Here is a 19,318-nt window from a genome sequence, read left to right on the forward strand (position 1 = left end):
AAACGACAATAGTAAGGAACAATGATGTCGCCATGTTTTCCTTCTAATTCAAGCAGGTCTCACCACTGGGGGTGCCTAAGTAAAAAAAAAAACATTTTCTTGCAAAGTCAAACGATTTTTTTGCGGATAGAAGCAGCGCTAGCTGCGGTCAGCAACAGCGCTAGCCGCAGTTAGCAGCTCTTAGTGCTAGTAAAGGCTGCCTGATAGCACTAGACTGAGGAACCCTGAGTGTTCTGGAAAGCCAGGGCGCTATTAGCTAGTGGTTTATTCCACGCTGCTTGTTTTAACACAAAAAAAGCGCACTACAACATACTTCAAGACTCTAAATGATGAGAGTTAGCACTTATCGCCACTTACAGTGGCTAATGTTAATGCTGCTCCAGTCCCTGTGCTGGAGAAACTTCACTGAAAACTTACACTAATAACGCTGTACCTCAGCAGAGTGGCATTACTGCTCCTTAATACCTGACTGATAAAATACATAGAAAAAAGGCGCACCTTTAGTCCGAAAAATATATATTTTTCCATTTTCTACCAGCTTAAAAGACCAATTATCCCACCCACTCACTATGGCACACCTATCAGTGTAAAGCTTCTGACATTATGTGGGTGAGGATGAGAGTATGCCACCTACTTTACATGTGATGACAGACTCCGCCTCTTTTCAGCATCACGAGCTAGCATCACAGCGCACTTACAGGAAAGCGCTGGATCTCCAGCTCTGATACATCAGCTAACAGATGCCTGTGCTAACCAGCATCATAATGAGAGTTATGAGGGAAGAGAGCGCAACTTTCCCACCAAGAGAGAGCGTGGTCAATTGTTCTCTCTCTCTCTGACTCCAGCTGCTGATGGAGAGACAGCATGATCGGGATTCGAAGCAGTGATCCCCAGGTCACAGTGACTGTGCTCTAGTCTGCTTCATATTTTCGTTATTTAAATATAGATTACTTACATAATTCATTACTAACTCGTTTTCATTACATACGCCATTGCATGAAAAGGAAAATTTATTCTTCAGTAGTTTTTAGGTACAGACATCTGCTGTATTTATTTATGCGGCTTTTATACTGTTTATATTAATATTGAAATCTTATAGCATTTTACATAACCTGAAATATATTGTCATCTAACTTTTTACAGACAATTATAATTATTTTTTTAACATTGTCCAGCCATACCACAGGGGCATGCAGTGACACAATTGGGTTAAAGCTCTAAAGTACAGAGATTTTACAGATCTTGACACTTGGCAGGGCTGACATGACTGGGCAAAACTCTGTTTAACAACTTAAAAAAAAATCACCTTATTCACACAGTGGACATATTATAACTACTAATGTAAGACCTTGCTTTAGCATGCATGTCATGCCCTGATAGTCTAACGTTAATTGGATTTTGCTTTAAAACAGTATAAATCAATATGTATTATATTAAATTTTTAATATAATTAATATAGATTGGAGTGATGCGGGAAGAGAGCACCATCTACCCTCACAGAGAGAGCATTGCCAATTGTGCTCTCTCAGACTCCAGCTGCTGATGGAGATCCAGCATAATGTGGTATCCGAACTTGCGGGTAAAGCAATTTCAAGTTTGCTGTTATTAAGAATGTTATTGCAGCACTTTCAATGTGTTTATCAGGAAAACTACTCTACAATATTCACTTCTATCTACCGACTAACAAGTTACTTGTAATAATTAAAATGGCTGCTGTGTGAATAAGGCGAATTGTTTATACTGCTCATAAGAAAAACATGAACATCTAATGCTATGATAAAGTAATAAGAATAAGTAGCAGGCGTGTATTCCTAAAGTTTAATAGATTAAAACACTTTCAGTCCTACAACAAATCTACCTTATCCTTAACCTTTAATTTTAATATGCATGTGCATTTATTTCCAGACACATTCTGCTTGTCATGCAAACTGAAAATATTCATATTCCACACAATTTCCTACAACGTCTGGTTAGAGGTGTGTGTATAAAACACAGTAATAAAGTAAAGTACGATCACACACACACACACACACACACATACTGAAATCCCTTCTACACCATGCACATGCACTTTGCATTTGTCATGTGCTGTTGTTTTGAGGAACAAAAGTAAACCAAAGTCAGTCATGCAACAAAAATAACCCAAATTTGACGATCACAGTAAATTAAATGCACTTGCCTAGCAGTACTTTAGCATCCTCCACGTCGAAGTCGCCATCACCGTCAGTGTCGTAGGAGACCAGTTTTCCTGGAAATTTACAATATTATACTTCAATATTATATTTCAGTAATTCAAATCAGCTAAATACTCAATGGTGTAATAAAAGTAAGTCAAAAATTCTTATGAAGATGAGTGTGAATGATTCTAGTTGTTTCAGAAAAATTGTGAAGTTACTTGCAATTATTTCTGACCCTGTTCACACCTGGCATTAACATAAATCCTGGGAGATCTGATCACAAAGTGTGAACAGGTGTGAATGAAACAGAATCAGAATACCATCACTCAAACCACATTCAGAGATGCATATGAACACTTTAGGGGTGTGCCAATTTATATCATACATAATAATACTGCCAAAAAATACTAAATACTCAATACTGTGATAATGTAAAATTCCTGAAAGCAGTCTATTTTGGTTTTACACATTTTTTTGTATTATTTTAACGCAATAGTATACTCTTAAATTTTGTTTTAATTAAATGATTTGTCATATTGGCAAGAAAATCATCATCACAAAATACCTTGTAATAATGTCATAATTTGAGCGCTATATCACCCACCTAAAGTTTAAATTTTTATTGTAACTTAAATGCCAAAGTGCTCAGACAGCAAAACCTCGTCCTATTATAATTGTTTACCTGTTAATGTGTCACAAGTAATCTGGAAACTTTTACTTTTTTCTTTTTCTTATTAATATTACAATTATTTTGGTGCAAATTAATTACATTATGATTAAATCGCAGAACATTGCTGTGATTATATATAGTTCAGTTTTAAAATGATTCAGTTTTAAAAGGACAAAATATGATTGTGATCAAAATACTGTTGCAATGAACAGATTATAGTTTTTTGTTAATTGACACAACTAACAAGTAACTTTTTTCAATTCTGATTTTATAAATATGGTAGTTTGTTTTTATAGTAACAGTTTTTATAAAATTTGATATACTGTGATATATATATTTATATTCTTTACAGTATCAGAATACAGCGCAATATACTTAATTGTTAACCTCTGTATAACTCTATAGCCCTAGTGTTTGCTAAATTTTAACAGTGTATTTGTTAAATCTACATAAATTCAGTAGTATGGAGTATGGTACTATGGTACTATATTTGAACTTCTAGCGTATTGCTTGTGCTACATGGCAAAGGACATATGTGGATCATACACTAAAAAAAAACATGAGAAATTTCAGTGACCTTGCATTGACATACAGTGTAATATTTAATTAATGAAATGAAGTTTATGACAGTGATCGTAATCCTCGGGTATGATATCGTACCTTGTAATACCTCTGAAAGATTATAACGAAAGTCCTTAGCCTTGGCTGCATGCAGGATTAAGACCAGACAAGGAAAGATATATATATAATTATATAAAAGTTTAATTTAATCAACAGCAACATCAGTTCAAACTGTATGAAGATCAGCTTTATCTATGTTTTACTCACCAATGACTCCCTGATAGTCCACCAGGTCAAAGTAGACCACGGCTACGGAGGTCCAAACTCCCAGCAGAGCCAGAACCATGAACCAGGTGAAGAAGGAGGCTCCGCCTCCATCAGCCTTCTTCCCATTCTTATTGGCCGGAACCTTAGTCTCTGTAACACAGGAAATATATAAACCATGAGAATCAAGCCACCTTAATAATAAAAAAAATACTACAGTTTAAAATACTACAGAATATGAACAACAGTACTGGGACACCTGATTTCTTCTGAAAATAAAAATATTAAAAAGATCTGCTCCAGAACTTTGGAGTAACTGTCTCTACTGAACTAGATTCTGGAGAAGTACTGCTGTCAGGATTTGATTGCAACTGAGAGCATTTTTAAGGTCAGATGATGTTGGAGGATAATCCTTTATGGCCAACTCCCAAACTCCCATCCAAAAGTACAGGATAAAGCTCAATTTGACTAGCCATTAGGGGTGGGCGATATGGCTCTAAAATAATATCACGATATTTCAGGGTATTTTTGCGATAACGATATACTTGGCGATATAGGAAAACAGAAAAATAATTAATTAATTTCAGGAATGTAGTATAAGAGTATAACTGCATAATCATAATGTGGCAAAATAAATAATATAGCATAAAATAATATAATGCAGCAAATAATATTGCAGAATATTTAGTGCATGCATATAAACTGCAAACTAAAACAATTATACAATAAATAAATACCTAAAGCTTCACAGTAAATAATAGACTACTTTTAAGACAGAACAGCCCTGTTATCACAATATGGATTTTTAATATCATGATATTTGTGTCACGATACTACTAGCCATGTTAATTTATTTCGTACGATATATTGTACAATATAGAAATAATTGCAATAAATGTTATTGCATTTTAGCAGCATGTGACTCATAATAATAAAATGGCATAATACAGTTACACTTTTTCCTAATATATATATATTTTTATTATTTATTTTCCTAAATTAAAAAAAGTCAGCATACCAGCAGATTGACATTGATAGGCATTCCTTGTTTACTTTTTAATTTTGTATAATACCGTCAGATAATAAGTCAGATAAAATGATTGACCTTGCGTCCACATATTGTACAATAAATTAATAATATAATTATTATACCATGCCTAAGCACAATAATTCTGGAGAACGCAGTTCCTCTTGTCCAGAATTCAATGCTGGATGATTTTTACCCCTCTAGTATAGCCCATAAATGGCATTAGGCATGGTGCCAATAGCTTCACGTTTTTTATATGCTCCAGAGAGTCCTATTATACTGGAAATACTTCCCTAATACAGGGACTATATCAGGTGCATAGGTGCATTTGAACATCTGTGTGAACATACTTTGTTTTCACACTGAGTCCTGAGTGAAAAACTGCATCAAGTAGTGATTCTTGGCTGGTTTGAGGGGGTTTGGCTTATTATCACTGGATTATTTTCTCAATTCCATGCTTCACTTTTTTTTTGTGCAGGATCACTAATGCTTTGTCTGTTTGCTGCTTTTTATTGGATTATTGGATTTACTTGAGTAGTAAAAGACCACTTGGGATGCTCTAGATTTCATCAAACCATAAGACGCTCCGGTATAAGAAGATTTACTCCATGCAGGCCAGCGTGAGATGAGCATTCATCACCTCCTTACTGTCAGTACCCAAACTCAGTCCAGCCCTCCTTCACCTAATTAGCGAAAGAGTCACATTGCAAAATGAACCAATCACGTAACTGCACATGCAGCATCCGGGCCTGTTGCAACAAGAAAGGCAAACCAAGCAAACCAAACTGGCCTGGGACCCCCAGTCAATGACTGGTTATGAATTGCATGCAACGACAAACTGCGCAAGAGGCTGTTTTTCGTTATCAGAATCCCCCTCAAAGGGGCCTTTCCAACTAGTTACTGACAGTGGAATATAACCAGACTGGAACATGTTCAGCAGTATCCACGGTCTTTAACACTAGACCAGATTAAGCAACTGATTTACTAACATTAGTTTTACTTTCAAAAAAAAAAAAAAAAATCAACACACTAAAACCACAACCTAGCCTTTATATTTGACAATATTTTATTAACTTTCCATGTCCTTACTCAACCTTATTTAACTGAACTGCGTTTTATATGGTTATATTTGTAGCCGCAAACCAAAGTCCACTTTAGAGGTTTGGGATTATCTTAATCAGTACTCTGGGCCACTTCTGGGCTCCAAAACAGCTTTAACCACTTAACACTTCACCAAATGTATCGAACCTACAGTGCAAGTGCTCCCGTTCTCCTGGAAAAAAGGCCAGTGTGAATAGGTGTCCACAAATATTTTAGCATATAGTGTATATGTTAAAGCAGTTCGAGAAGTGACAACATGCAGCATGAGATAAAAGTAGCTCAACCTTTCGAAACAAAAGCAGTGCTGTAATCTGATCATATCTCACCCCGGCCCACGGAAACAGGTGGTGTAATTATGTCCAAATTTGTCTATAATCCATATCATATCTGTGTGTGTAAGTGGGTATTATAAAAGCGTAATTGAACAGAAAATAAGCTTGAGTAGTCTTGTAGTAGAGACATTCTGTGCATTTTTGTCATAACTGACAGTTATGTGATCTGATCATCTGACATGGGATTTGAATGATAAATAGTATTTTACACAGTGATAGTCACCAATGTTTTTAAATAAAAAATATTTACAACAGCAATTACCCCCCAATATATATATATATATATATTATAGGTAATCAGTCTTTTTTTAATATATATATATATATATATATATTATAGGTAATCAGTCTTTTTTTAATATATATATATATATATATATATATATATATATATATATATATATATATATATATATATATATTTTTTTTTAAAGACTGATTACCTATAATAAAAAGGAGAAATATTGCATATTTGAATTTTGACTTGAGGCAGTATTAGGTGAACTGTTTAAAATACCTTCAGACCTGACAATCAGGGCCGCACAGATTTTTACACTGGGTGAACATTCCAGTTATACATTCTCCAGATATACACAAATAAAGCACAACATTATGACCACCTCCATTTTTTCATTTTTCAGCTCTAGTGAGCATATAGAAGCTCTTTGTAGTTCTATAATAATTATAGACTGTAGTTTTGTGCGCATAGTGAGGTAAAAACAACCACGACAGCGCCCTGGTGCTCATGCGCAGAGTGTGTGTTTGCGGTGATAATTCAAATTGTGGACACACCACCGCTGTGCAAAAAACTTTTGCTTGCTCTCATGCCACATCTTGCTAACTTGCGCTGTCTCACGCTCACTTACCCTCTCTCTCACGCGCTTACTCTCTAGGTCTCTCCCTCTCTTTTTCTCTGTCTCTCCCTCTCTTTTCCTCCCTCTCTCTCGCTATCTCGCTCTGTCTCTCCCTCTCTTTCGCTCTGTCTCTAGTGCTGGCTTTTCCCCTCTCTCTCTTACTTGCTCTGTCTCTTGCTGCCTTGTGCTGTCTCTCGCTAACTAGAACTTTTCCTCTCTTTCTCACTCGCTCCATCTCTTCCCCTCTCTCTCATTCGCTCTGTCTGTAGGTAACTTGTCTCTTGCACACTCTTACACTCTAACTTGCGCAGTCTCCCTCTCTCTCTTTCACTCGCTTTTTTGATTGCAATGTATTAAAAGGTATCAAAAAAGTATCGCTTGGGTATCAGTATTGAATTCAATGTATCGAATTAGTACCGGTATCAGAATTTTTATAACAATACCCAGCCCTAATCCCAAATAAATAGACCTGGTCTAAAAAAAACAAACCAAATTCGCCTTTGGTCTGAACACAGTCGAAAACAAAGGGTTAAACAGTGCAGCTATTCTGGGTGCCGCTGACACTCTACTCAGAGTCATGTATAAATACATCTGCATTGAAGAGAAGCTCTGGAAAGAGAGAATGAACAGGTGTTGCGTCCGCTGTGTTCTCCACTAGGTCAAATCTCACACACACACACACACACACAGATGTCAATTCATCAGCTATAGAAACACACACACACACAACTGTACAAAACTAGTCATGAATTAAAATTAAGCATTTTTCATATTTATGTTTTTAAATTGTGGATCCACAGCAAAACTATAACCCTAAAGTCACCAAAAGAACTGATGTGACAATATATTCTTCCAGAAATATTATTGTAATTTTTTTTCCTATGCCATACTAATTACTGATATTGGGACATAATAATCCAATTATACACAACTTCTAAAACACATTGAACTTTATTATGACACTAAGATTACTCAGACATTAAATCACAGTTGAACTGCAATATCAACATATGTTTAAATAACCTAAATTAATAAAGCATAAAAAATTAAAACACAGTTTATAAACTAGACACATCAGTTGATTGACATTAATGGCTCTCCTCACAAAAATAGCAATAAATATCATAGGCAATACTGAGGTGAGAAAAAATAATCAAAATATCCAAATATATTATTTATCGAGATATTATTGAGACATTGTCAAAAATTTAATAATTAAATTATCAGTACAAGCCTATATAACACTGAAAGTTCCACTAAAGTACACTCATATAAAAGGTGCTCTTTGAGCCATTTCATAGCTGAACCCATTTTGGATTCCTTAAAGAATTATGACCTTTACATCAAGTTACATCAAGTTCTGTGGATGTTTAAAAAGTTCTCAAACTCATACATCTCTATTTTTCAAAGGTTTTTCATGGTACTAAAAGTGTTGCTTCTATACATCATTGCTTACAAGAATCCTTAAAAGCACCTTAATTGTTTTAAGCTTGTCCCTATATTCAGTTTCTGACAAAACTGGAAAAACAAACCGTCCCACTTCAGAACCAGCGCCCCAGCAGCAGCTCCAGCAGAATTCAGAGCTGTTAATCAATTTTATAAACTATTCCAAACAGCAGAGCTTCTCTACCTGCTTCTTCATTCACCACCGCCGCCGCTGCTACCTTCACCTCAGCCTTTGGTTCCCCCATCCCTCCACACCGCGGGGTTCTGAGCGTGTCCCGGCCCGGTCGGTCCCGTCCCAAACCCCAGCACTGCTGCAGCTGCGCAGCGTTTTTGTTCGGCCGGAACTCGATATGGAACCTGGCCGGGCTTTGTGGAGTATTTTTAGACCTGTCGCCTGACGAGCCAGTGAATTCTCAAGCAGTCGTAGGAAAGGAGGAGGAGGAGGGGGGGGGGGGCATTCCGAACTGCTGTTCCTACTGTCCAATAATAACGCAGCCCATAAAAATAACCGGCGTTAACAATGGATTCAGGACAGGATGCAGACTTAGTAGCTTTTCTGATCTGTTTTAATTGTTAGAGATGTTTTTGTGGATACAGAACTTGTGAACTAGTGAATACGAGGATCAGTGATGACTCCAGCCTGAGGGACTTTTAAGAGCTCAGAGGGAAAAAAAAAAAAACTCTAAGACTTCCTCTTAAAGGAACAGTCTCATCAAATGATCATCAATTATATATTTTTTTTTAAGGAGCACTATTCTGACACTATATTTTGCTCTGGCGCACCAACATTTCAGATCTAAACAAATTGCTTTAGGGCGTTTTCACACCTGCAGTTGGTTTCTATTAGGGGTGGGAATCGTTTACTATCTCACGATTCGATTCGATTCCGATTTTGGGGGCCACGATTCGATTCAAAATCGATTTTTGATTCAAAACGATTTGAATTATAAAAATTTCTGCTTCTGGCTTATGAATCTTATTGAAAAAAAACCCTCCATAATATACACTGGTCCTGGAGCAGGTAATGTGTTACAAAAACAATAAAATGTGCAGGAATGTGGGTCCTCAGTGACAGAGGAATCACTGGGATATCACAATGACGTTAATGAACAATAAATAAATAATAAATAACACTGCTTTATTACCAGGCTACTAGCGGTGGTGTGTAGGTGACGCTGCTGGGCTGATGTGATGATAGCAGTGGAGCGCTAAAGTTCAGGAGCAGCTGCTGATTAACTAGTTAATTTAAGGTCGTTGTATTTCTTCAGAAAGGGGGCAGGAGGTGGAGAAATTAATTCATATGGTCCATTCCTTAATTCCTCTGTGATGAGGAGCTGAAATTAGCTCTGATTAGCTTATTGTATTTTTCCGTTCCGCCTTAAATGCTGCAGCCCGCTGCCACCTGTAGCGTTATTTAAGGTGGAACTGGAAAGTTAGCTAGTTAGCTAGCTAACAGTTACTGAAACTAACTACTAGCGATCTTTTTTATGCTTGTTATGAAGCATTCTGCCATAAAACATTGAAACTACACGTTAATCTAAGGTAATATAGTGCTTGTTCTGCCATCTTACCGGTGATTCTCAAACACCTACGCTCTGTGTGTGTCTGGAAGATCTCCGTTTGAAAGGACAAGCGCTATCCCCAGGGTTGCCAGGTCCAACAAAAATACCCAGCCCAAAATCAGTCTAAAACCCGCCCCTCAGAATCGATTTTGGGACATTTTAAATCGATTCTGAATCGTAGTAAATGAGAATCAAGATTCTTATGTGAATCGATTTTTTGGCACACCTCTAGTTTCTATGGTCTGGATCAGCTGATGAGTTAAACGCATCGAAATGCACACCAATAAACCACGCAAGCACATCGTCTCCTCTAATTAGTCAGACCTGTCTGGCGTGGCGTTGCCGCTGCACTTCCAAAAACAATATTTTCAATGGGACGTGCAGCAAAAATTTACTGTACATGTAGTAAAAAAGAGTCGCACAGCCGGGAGCAGTGAACGCAGCACAGACTGTGCGTACAAACAGCACGGTGCAGCAGAGACTGTGTTTGTTCATACCTGTTATAAATAGTGTTACCTGACTAACATCTCAGATTAAACTGCACCTTATCAGCAGTTTAGCTCAAGTAAAAAAAAAAAAGTATATTTGATAGCTGGGTCGGATCGAGACCAGATCATGTTCTGCACCCTGTCTTGATGTGGAGATCTGCAGTAGCCATAACAAGAAAAAATATATTAAATGTATGTATTATTGTGCCCAAATGCTACAAAAGTAATCATGAGGTTTTTTATGAGATTATATCAGTGAAGTAAAACATATTGTTTATTAATTCATTCATCGTCAATACCACTTCATCCAGGGAAAATATATTGTTTAAATGGTAAATTGATCAAATAAGTAACAGTGCCATAACTAAAGAATATGCTGATACTTAGATGTACAGAAGTTTTGTGGGAATGTGTCTCGAGGTGTAATGCCATCTTAGCTCCATGAACTCCTGCGACTTTTGCAATGCATCAAAATAAACCATTACGAAAAAATTATGTTCTACAATATTGTTTTAATGGTTTGTTTAGTCTTGCACTGGAGAAAAACTATTTAGTGGCAAACAGCTTCTATTTTACAACATCTATGAAAGTACGCTCTTTGCTGAGTAACAACACGCTGAACAAAACTGCTTAAATTAGCTTTGAATTTAAATTAAAACTGTTTTAAATGATTTAGTCATTAAGTTCTAACATGCTTATCTCAGCAGTCTTGGCGTGACACTGAGCCGTTCGGCAGCACAGACGCCTGCAGGGAAACTGAAATAGCTGATCAAACCCATCAGAACTGGGCATGACCGGGCATGACTCTCAGAGCAGCAGCAGCAGCAGCACCGGGTACCGGATAGCCAGAAAGCTAATGCTGTACTTTCCTGAGTAAACCAGTCATGAAAAAAAAAAAAGAAAAAAAAAAAAAAAAAAAAAAAAAACTGTATTTCTGTGGATAATATACTGTCCCAATAAATTGTGATAACCAAAACAATAATTTTGTGCCACTGATATAAATAAAAATATAAAATGATAATAATGCAATTATTCCTTTTTAAAGAGAAACACATTTTTAATAGTTAAGAATTTACAGATACTGGAATATTGATGGGCTAAGTAAATACTAAATTAGGGCTGTACATGGCCAAGAACCTGTATATACAATACACATCACAATACAGGGTTTCAATATATCACAATATATTATATACTGTGGTACTGTAATCAATGAGACACATTGTGATTGTTTAAATGAAATTTTAGAAAAAAAAACTGACAATATAAAAATATCCTATAATATTTATAAAACTGGAATAAAATTTACTTTAACACATATATCACATATAATACCATAGACAATATCTTGATGTATTACTGAGGTCATGTTAATACGATTGTATTATAACCCAGTATTGTATTTTTTGTGACAGGCCTAATTCAGATAATTACAAAATAATCAAATCATTATATACACAACTAAGAACTATCCTAAAGTAATTCATTTTAGTACATCAACCACTAGAGGCAGAAAATATGGTTATATCAAGTATTATGATGCAATCAAGTGGCAAAATCAATGTTCTGCCAAACTGGTTCAAATGTAAAACAGCTTGCCCTTTCCCAATACATGGACAGTATTTTTATCCTTACTCTATGTAATTATTATTTCATATGTAATTACTTGTACTTTTACTGTAACACCACAATTTCCTTCAGGACCAGTAAAGATTAATTGATCAGTCTGTCTATGCATTTCAGTGTGAGCTGTACTTTGTAGGACTGAGTGTAACAAATTACCTTTCATCTGATTTAAACACATTATGTTTTTTTTAGAAGACCCAAGCTAGTTGTGACAGATTTACACGAGTTATATAAACCACACACACACACAGTGGGCACACCCTTCTATAAAATGTTACTTTAAATAATCATTATTTTAATAGCACTGAAACATTCTCTGAAGCTCGGAGTGAAACTGTTCACTCGTTTTCACCATTTGTTGTGACACAGACCTCCTGCTGATCAGACACTCCCCTTAAGTTACACATAATCAACTAAACTCAACTCTAAATAAGCTTCTCACTCAAAAAGCTTCTAATCTGTGCCAAAAAATAATATATTGCAACAGAACTCTACTGATAAAATACTACATAATAGGCAAACAATCATACAGAAAAAAAAAACTTTAAGCTTCTTACTATTATTTTTTTTTTGGTAATTAAAAAAATGCACTAAAAGCATAGCAAATTAATTTTTATGTTTAATATAAAAAAATGTTAGAACAAATACTTTCACCAATTCAAGAACATGAATTGCAAATTTTGCTTTAAATAAAGTTCAATATGCACTAATTAATGGCACTAAAACTTTCGCTGAATTTCTCAGAAGCTCTCAGTGAAACTGGTGACTTGTTTTCACCATTTGTTGGGACACAGATCCCCCGCTGATCAGACACTCCCAGAAAATTCCACACAATCAACTCTACTCAACTCAACTCTGAATAAACAAAACTCAAATGGCACTAGTTATACCCATTACCCCTCCCCCTCCGCCTGGAGCGTTAAACCAGATGTGTCCTGAATGTATACGCGACGTTAACCTGAGGAAACTGCTGAAGACGTGTCGTTTCTGCTGCTATTCAGAAGAACATCTGCTTAGCAAGTGTTCCAGGTCACACTTTTTAAAAGTAAAGTTACTCAAGGTTCCTCTTAACATAAATTTAAAGCCCAACCCCCTTACATAAATAGAAAATACCAACACGTCCCTTTATTAGTTGCTTTTGCAAAATATCTTTAGCAAACATATACAACACAAACAACGCCAAATTATGTAGGTTATAGCCGGAAATTCCAAATAGAACACTAATACAGGGACAACCATCACAATCAGAACCCAGGACAACGCTCACAATGCTAACCTGGGACAACGCACAGGACGCTAACTCGAAACAACGCTTACGATGCTTACCCAGGACAACGCACACGATGCTAACCTGAGATTTTACACACAATGCTAACCTGGGACAATTCTCTTTGAAAATGTTTTAAAATATTGTCAGAAATGACAATATTTGTAAAATAATTATAGATTGGAATTGGAACATAAATATCCTAAAATAATATAAATAAATAAATCAAAATACTGGTTTGCTAATTCGCGAAATTCGCTAATGGGCAATTTTGAGGTAGTTTATTAAGAGTTAGTTAGATTTGCAAAATAGCCTACAAATAATGCACTGCTACCAACTGGTATCAGTAACAATGCTAACCTGCTGGGACAATGCTAACCTGGGACATATGTTGGTTGGATTCACTATAAAACGTTGTGGTAAACTTTAGCTAACTGTTTTTCAGAGTGTTTAACTGAAACACTGATGATAAATGATGGAATGTAGCAATTTTTCTTACTCAGTAACTGCAAAAACAAGCTCTTATTTGTTAGGTTCATATTTGTGCAGTGCACATACTACACATTCTGATATTTGTGAGGTAAATCTGACAATGTTAATGTGTTAAATGTTAATGCTGCACACCACTTATGCAAAAAACCTGTTTGGAAATGTAAATTAGAGATAAACCAGTTTTTCCACCAACAATACATCAGCACACCAATACAATAGCACACTATATAAAACCACACAGGGCATGCAGCAGCATTCATTACTGTAAGAGGCTTTTCTTAGTACTGTATGGATGCACAGGCACAGGGGGCACAATGCACAGTATTTTACCAGCACAGCACTCTGGCCTTCAGCCCGTTACCTCAGACACTGACAGGAAGTGGCCTGGAAGGAGTCAGATCAGAATTTTAAAACAGAGCAGAAGAAAGCATGGCAGCATGACTGCACCATAGTACAGACCTCCAAATACTACCAACCACATTTATACACTGATAGGATACAGTAATAACATTAACTGTGGTCTTGACCTCAATTAGCATTTACGGGGAGCATATTCTCACTGTATTACTGGCTGTACTTTATGTCCACACACTTTTTATTAGGTACTGACCACTGCTTATCGGGAACACCCCACAAGGTGGGTTCCACGTTTTTAAGTGATCTCTCATTTTTTCCAGAGCTGTATTTTTGACCACAACAAAACACAATCAGAGTTACTCACTTCACGATGGTTTTAAAGTTAAGGCTTATCTTTGGTTTTAAAGTTAAGGAACTGTGATTTTACAGTTAAGGCCTATGTGCTAAAATCACGAGTACACAGCAAGTGCTGAATTCACTCACAGTTAATTTAACTCTTGGAACTTTCTGCTGTGTAGCAACACCAAACACACATTGCCTTGCCACGGGTGTGGCAACGCCTGTTCAGGTTGATCAAAAAGGCAGATAGCAGCAGGAGCGGCCTATGCAAAAGCTAGATTAATAGCCCTCTGGACATCCGTGTTTAGGATTATAATGATAATGAAGATCACAAGACTAAGAACTAGGGTTGCAGTGGTATGCTGGTGTTAGATTTAAATTGATAATTTACCCTTTTTAAAAGAAGTTTAACACAATTTTACACAGACTTTTATTAATAAACTAATACTAATGAATTAAATCAAAGCCTTTTTCCACCAAAACACTTTGTTTCATTCCTTTCAGAGCCAATATAATAATAATAATAATAATAATAATAATAATAATAATAATAATAATAATAATAATAATAATAATAATAATGGTATATAGTAGTACACTGTAGTAATACAGTAAATACTGTTCAAAGAAAAAAAATATTTTAATTGCAACCGTACAAAGAACTTAATCAGTTTTTTTTTTTAAGTGAACTGTGTGCTACAGTTACCTATAAACCCTCACCCACACCACGTGTTTCATGTTAACAAATAAGAACCCAAGCTGAACTCAGTAGCTAAATGTGCATTTAATTAAATTCTATACCAGGCCACGTGTAACCCCGCCCTCTTTGGACACGTGGACATTATGTGATTTTTTTTAAAACACAAACTGTTTAAAACAAAGGCAAATAGAGAACAGAAAATAAACAAAACATTAATAGGAACCAACAATAACAAATAATACAAGTCCAGGGTGCAATGAACTTTCTTGACTTGTATCTGGATAGGAATCAAGGCTACGTCTACACTGCAGACAGACAATTCGGTTTAATTTTCTGCAGTGCAATTAGAAAACCAAAAAAACTACGTCTGAAACGGGTTTAAAGGTTTTAAACAGGTTTTAAACGGGTTTAAACATGTATACAACAAAACCAAGCATCTCACTCACAGTATAAACAATATAACTGATTATTATCTTTCATAATCTCATGCTTATTCGTCTTTTAATTTTTTTAATTTATGAAAGCTCAAAAACAAAACGAAAAATTAACAAAAATGTATCGTTTTCCACAAGAACAAAGCTAAAAAAAAAAATACAACCAATGAACCGTCCGATTAACTTTCAGGCCTTCTCTATAGCCAACAAATTATAGTAGCAGTGAAGGTTGCACACTGTTATGCACGTTATTTTCTCCAAATTGCAATAAATATACGCACCTTTTTTGTTCTGACCTCGTGTTGCTTTCTTCGTAGCCATCGTTACAGTCGCTCTATCGTGCGCAGGTAAGAAATTAACGACTAAATAACGTATAAATGTGATGATTTTTCGCTCTAAGTAAAATCAAATCCCTCTGACTCCACAGACTCGAAGCAGCACAGCCAACCCGTTCGCGTTTGAGTGACGCGGCGCTCAGCCAGTGGTGAGCAGGAGACAATGGAGTGGGCGGAGCGAGCTAAAATCACGTCCAATCAGCGTCGAGAGGCTGCTGCGTTTATTCAATCGTGTGGCTGGCCGCGCCGTGGCCCCGCCCATCTAAGCACAGCAACGGGAACGTGGCAAGATGGAAGAAGCCAATCCTCGCGAGACTTTGGGAGTTTGTTGTTTTGCTTCGGCACAACAAACTGTTATATAATGTTATATAACAATTAAAATAGTTTTTATGTTAAAATAACTGGATTAGTCGACATTGTGCCGTGTTTAAAATAATTTGTGATAACGTTAACCGCATAGCTGCTTAATAAAACTATGAACACTGCTTCTTTTCGATTTATCTGGTCCACCTTAAATGGTGCAGCACTTACATGCGGACAAATTCGGGCGTCTGAAGCTCCCTCATTTAACTGCTGCACAGCTTAAGGTGGAACTGATAAATCCATTAGGAGACTAAGAAGATGGTGGATTGATATTTAGTATCTTTTGCATTTGTTTAATGCGCAGGTTAAGTGACTCCTGTTTCCAGCTAATCCATTAAGTAATCCAATTCCACCTCATGCTCCCTCCTTTCTGACCTTTTCTCCCGCGACACATGGCTCACGTTTACAGTGGCATATGAGAGATAATATCTGTACATCATGTTATTATTAGTAGTTCTGAGCAATGCAGCCATCAAACTTTTGTATTAGTTTTAGTGTAATACTTACAGACATTTTTTATAATAATATAAAATTTATACATATTATATATAAAATTGCTCTTGTGCACGGACTTACAGTAGCAGCGGCATTTAAGGCGCTGGAGCATTAGCATTAGCGGCTAACTGCAAGCAACTTTTAGACATTCACTGCTAGCTTGCTAAATTGTCTCAAAAATATTTGAGATATTATAGTCATTTATATTATAGTCAAAGTATTTTATTCCACTGATGCACTTACAATGTAATCTAATCACATAATAATTATCCTTATAATCACATAATAATATCCTTATAAAAATATTTTATAAGACATTTAATTATTTGGAAAATTATGGTATAGTTTTTTAAGTGCATACATCACATTATTTAAAGTGAATACAGCCTTTGTCTAATTTGTAGACTGCAAAACTGCACTTCACCAAAAGAGGGCGACACAGAGACACAGTAAATAAAACCTGAGTCACAAAGATAAACACAAAATAAACATTAGAGTAGAAACCTGAATCAGAGTTCAGGGACAAAGTTTAACCATTTCAACACTCAAGCTTAAATACAATACATTACATATGTTTTTATTTGAATGAGACATCACACTGTATTGATATATCCTCAGCTAAAATGAAAATATTATTTTTAATAATACATTTTATTATTTGTATTGGTCATCCTCTAGTTTGTTGGTGGCAGTGACACTGAAATGTTTAAAAACTCCAGCAGCAATGCTGCATCTGATTCACTCACTGTACCACCAGCACAACACACACAAACACCTCATACACCACCACCATGCTAATCACTACTAATCACTGCAGTGCTGAGAATAAATGACCAATCACCCAAATAATAATATTTGCTCTGTGGTGGTTTTCTCTCCTGTGGGGTTCTGAGTATTGAAGAACAGGGTGAAAAGAGGATAAAAATAAAGTAAACAGAGAAACAGATACATAACTACAGTCTGTAGTTATTATAAAACTACAAAGTGTTCTATATGATCAGTGGAGCTAAAAAAAAATGGTCAGGGTCAGAGTTATCCCTTCACTGCAAAAACATTATTCTTAGCAAGTGAAATGAACTAGTTTTAAGGCAATAAATATTATTTTTTTCTCTGATACATTTTTTTGGTCTTACTTAGCATCATAAGTGTAAGATTGTTTTACTTATTTTCAAGGATTCAAGGAGAATTTATTGTCATTCGCATCACATGTGGTACATGAGGTGGAACGAAATTGTGATCTCACGATCCAGTTTTACACCCAAAGAGCTGTTATTAAAATAGATATATAGATAAAAAAAAGGAATATGATCTTATTCAGTCTTACTTAGAATTTTCACTTTTTTAAAGTAAGTAAAGTTTCAAGTTATTTTGATTCTTGTGTACAATTTAAGCCACAAAATAAAGAATTTTTGCTTGATTTAAGCTTATTTCACTCATTTTAAAACTTTGTGATTGCTTATTTAAAAATGCTCACCCTATTGGCAGATTTTTTTGCCTAATTTAAACATTTATGTCTCAATTTACATATATTTTATATATCTAGCTTTTGACAATAGGTTCACATTTTTGCAGTGTTATTACAGTTGTTTTTTTGCACAAATACATTGCATACATTGTCATTTTAAAGATGTATCACATTATATTAATATATAATCAGTTTTGATATTTAGTTGAATTTAGCCATATAATTATTATATTGCTCAAATATTCTGTTAGGAATACCATGAAATTGCTTGAGAGAAGGAAATACAAGAATATGGATAACTAGCTAAGAAGAATGAGTACAAAAAGTAATTTGTTCCATTTGCTGTGGCTATTCTAAATAAGGATGTAAGACACAATTTTTCCACATAATTCATAACCTGTATGTATTTTTATATTTTATATTTATTTATTTACTGTGTTTCTGTAATATCATGGATTTGTCTGCCAGACTGCCAAAGACACTTTTCTATTCAATGTAAATTTAATGGACAATAAAGTTTTATTATTATCTTATCTTATAATTTGTCCTTATTTGGCTTTACTGATAAAAATATATATTTAATGTATTTAACAGAAGGCTCATATTATTTTACTGATTTTATTTGTTCATCTGTATGCTGCTTTATATAACCTCTAATTAAGGCTTAAATATAATATATTTACTTTTTAAATTCTTTAATTATTTGTATTGATCATATAAGATTATGCGTTGTTAGGCCTGTCACAATAAGAATTTTTTGTGGACGATATATTGTCCCAGAAATGATTGCGATACACAATCATTTCATAATTTTATGACTATTAAAAGCCACTGACATAATGATAACAGAATAGCATAAAAAAGTAATTATGCACTTTTTAAAGACAGCTAAAATTTAAATAATCATTTATAATAAATAGTTTGGGAATTATATACTTATTTCTACACCTACTTTAGTCCACA

At 35.3% G+C, this 19,318-nt stretch overlaps 1 protein-coding gene across 6 annotated transcripts in view; it reads right to left on the reverse strand.

The window, feature by feature from the left end:
- The window catches only part of asph (aspartate beta-hydroxylase), a 37,484-nt gene extending 21,311 nt beyond the window's left edge, over positions 1–16,173 (reverse strand). For 2 of the 6 annotated variants that reach the window (XM_049467498.1, XM_049467497.1), the window contains exons 1-4: positions 8,617–8,786; positions 3,676–3,825; positions 3,508–3,552; positions 2,180–2,248 (exon numbers count right to left, since the gene is read on the reverse strand). In XM_049467498.1, the coding sequence (XP_049323455.1) occupies positions 2,180–2,248; positions 3,508–3,552; positions 3,676–3,825; positions 8,617–8,677 (325 nt within the window). In that variant the 5' untranslated portion in view covers positions 8,678–8,786. Of the gene's footprint in view, positions 1–2,179; positions 2,249–3,507; positions 3,553–3,675; positions 3,826–8,616; positions 8,843–15,978 lie in introns of those variants that run through there. The other 4 variants (XM_049467500.1, XM_049467499.1, XM_049467496.1 and 1 more) reach the window with 3 other exon arrangements.
- Positions 16,174–19,318: the final 3,145 nt, after the last annotated feature.

The sequence above is a fragment of the Astyanax mexicanus genome, chromosome 18 (genome assembly GCF_023375975.1).
Source record: "Astyanax mexicanus isolate ESR-SI-001 chromosome 18, AstMex3_surface, whole genome shotgun sequence".
Taxonomy (NCBI): Eukaryota; Metazoa; Chordata; class Actinopteri; order Characiformes; family Acestrorhamphidae; genus Astyanax; species Astyanax mexicanus.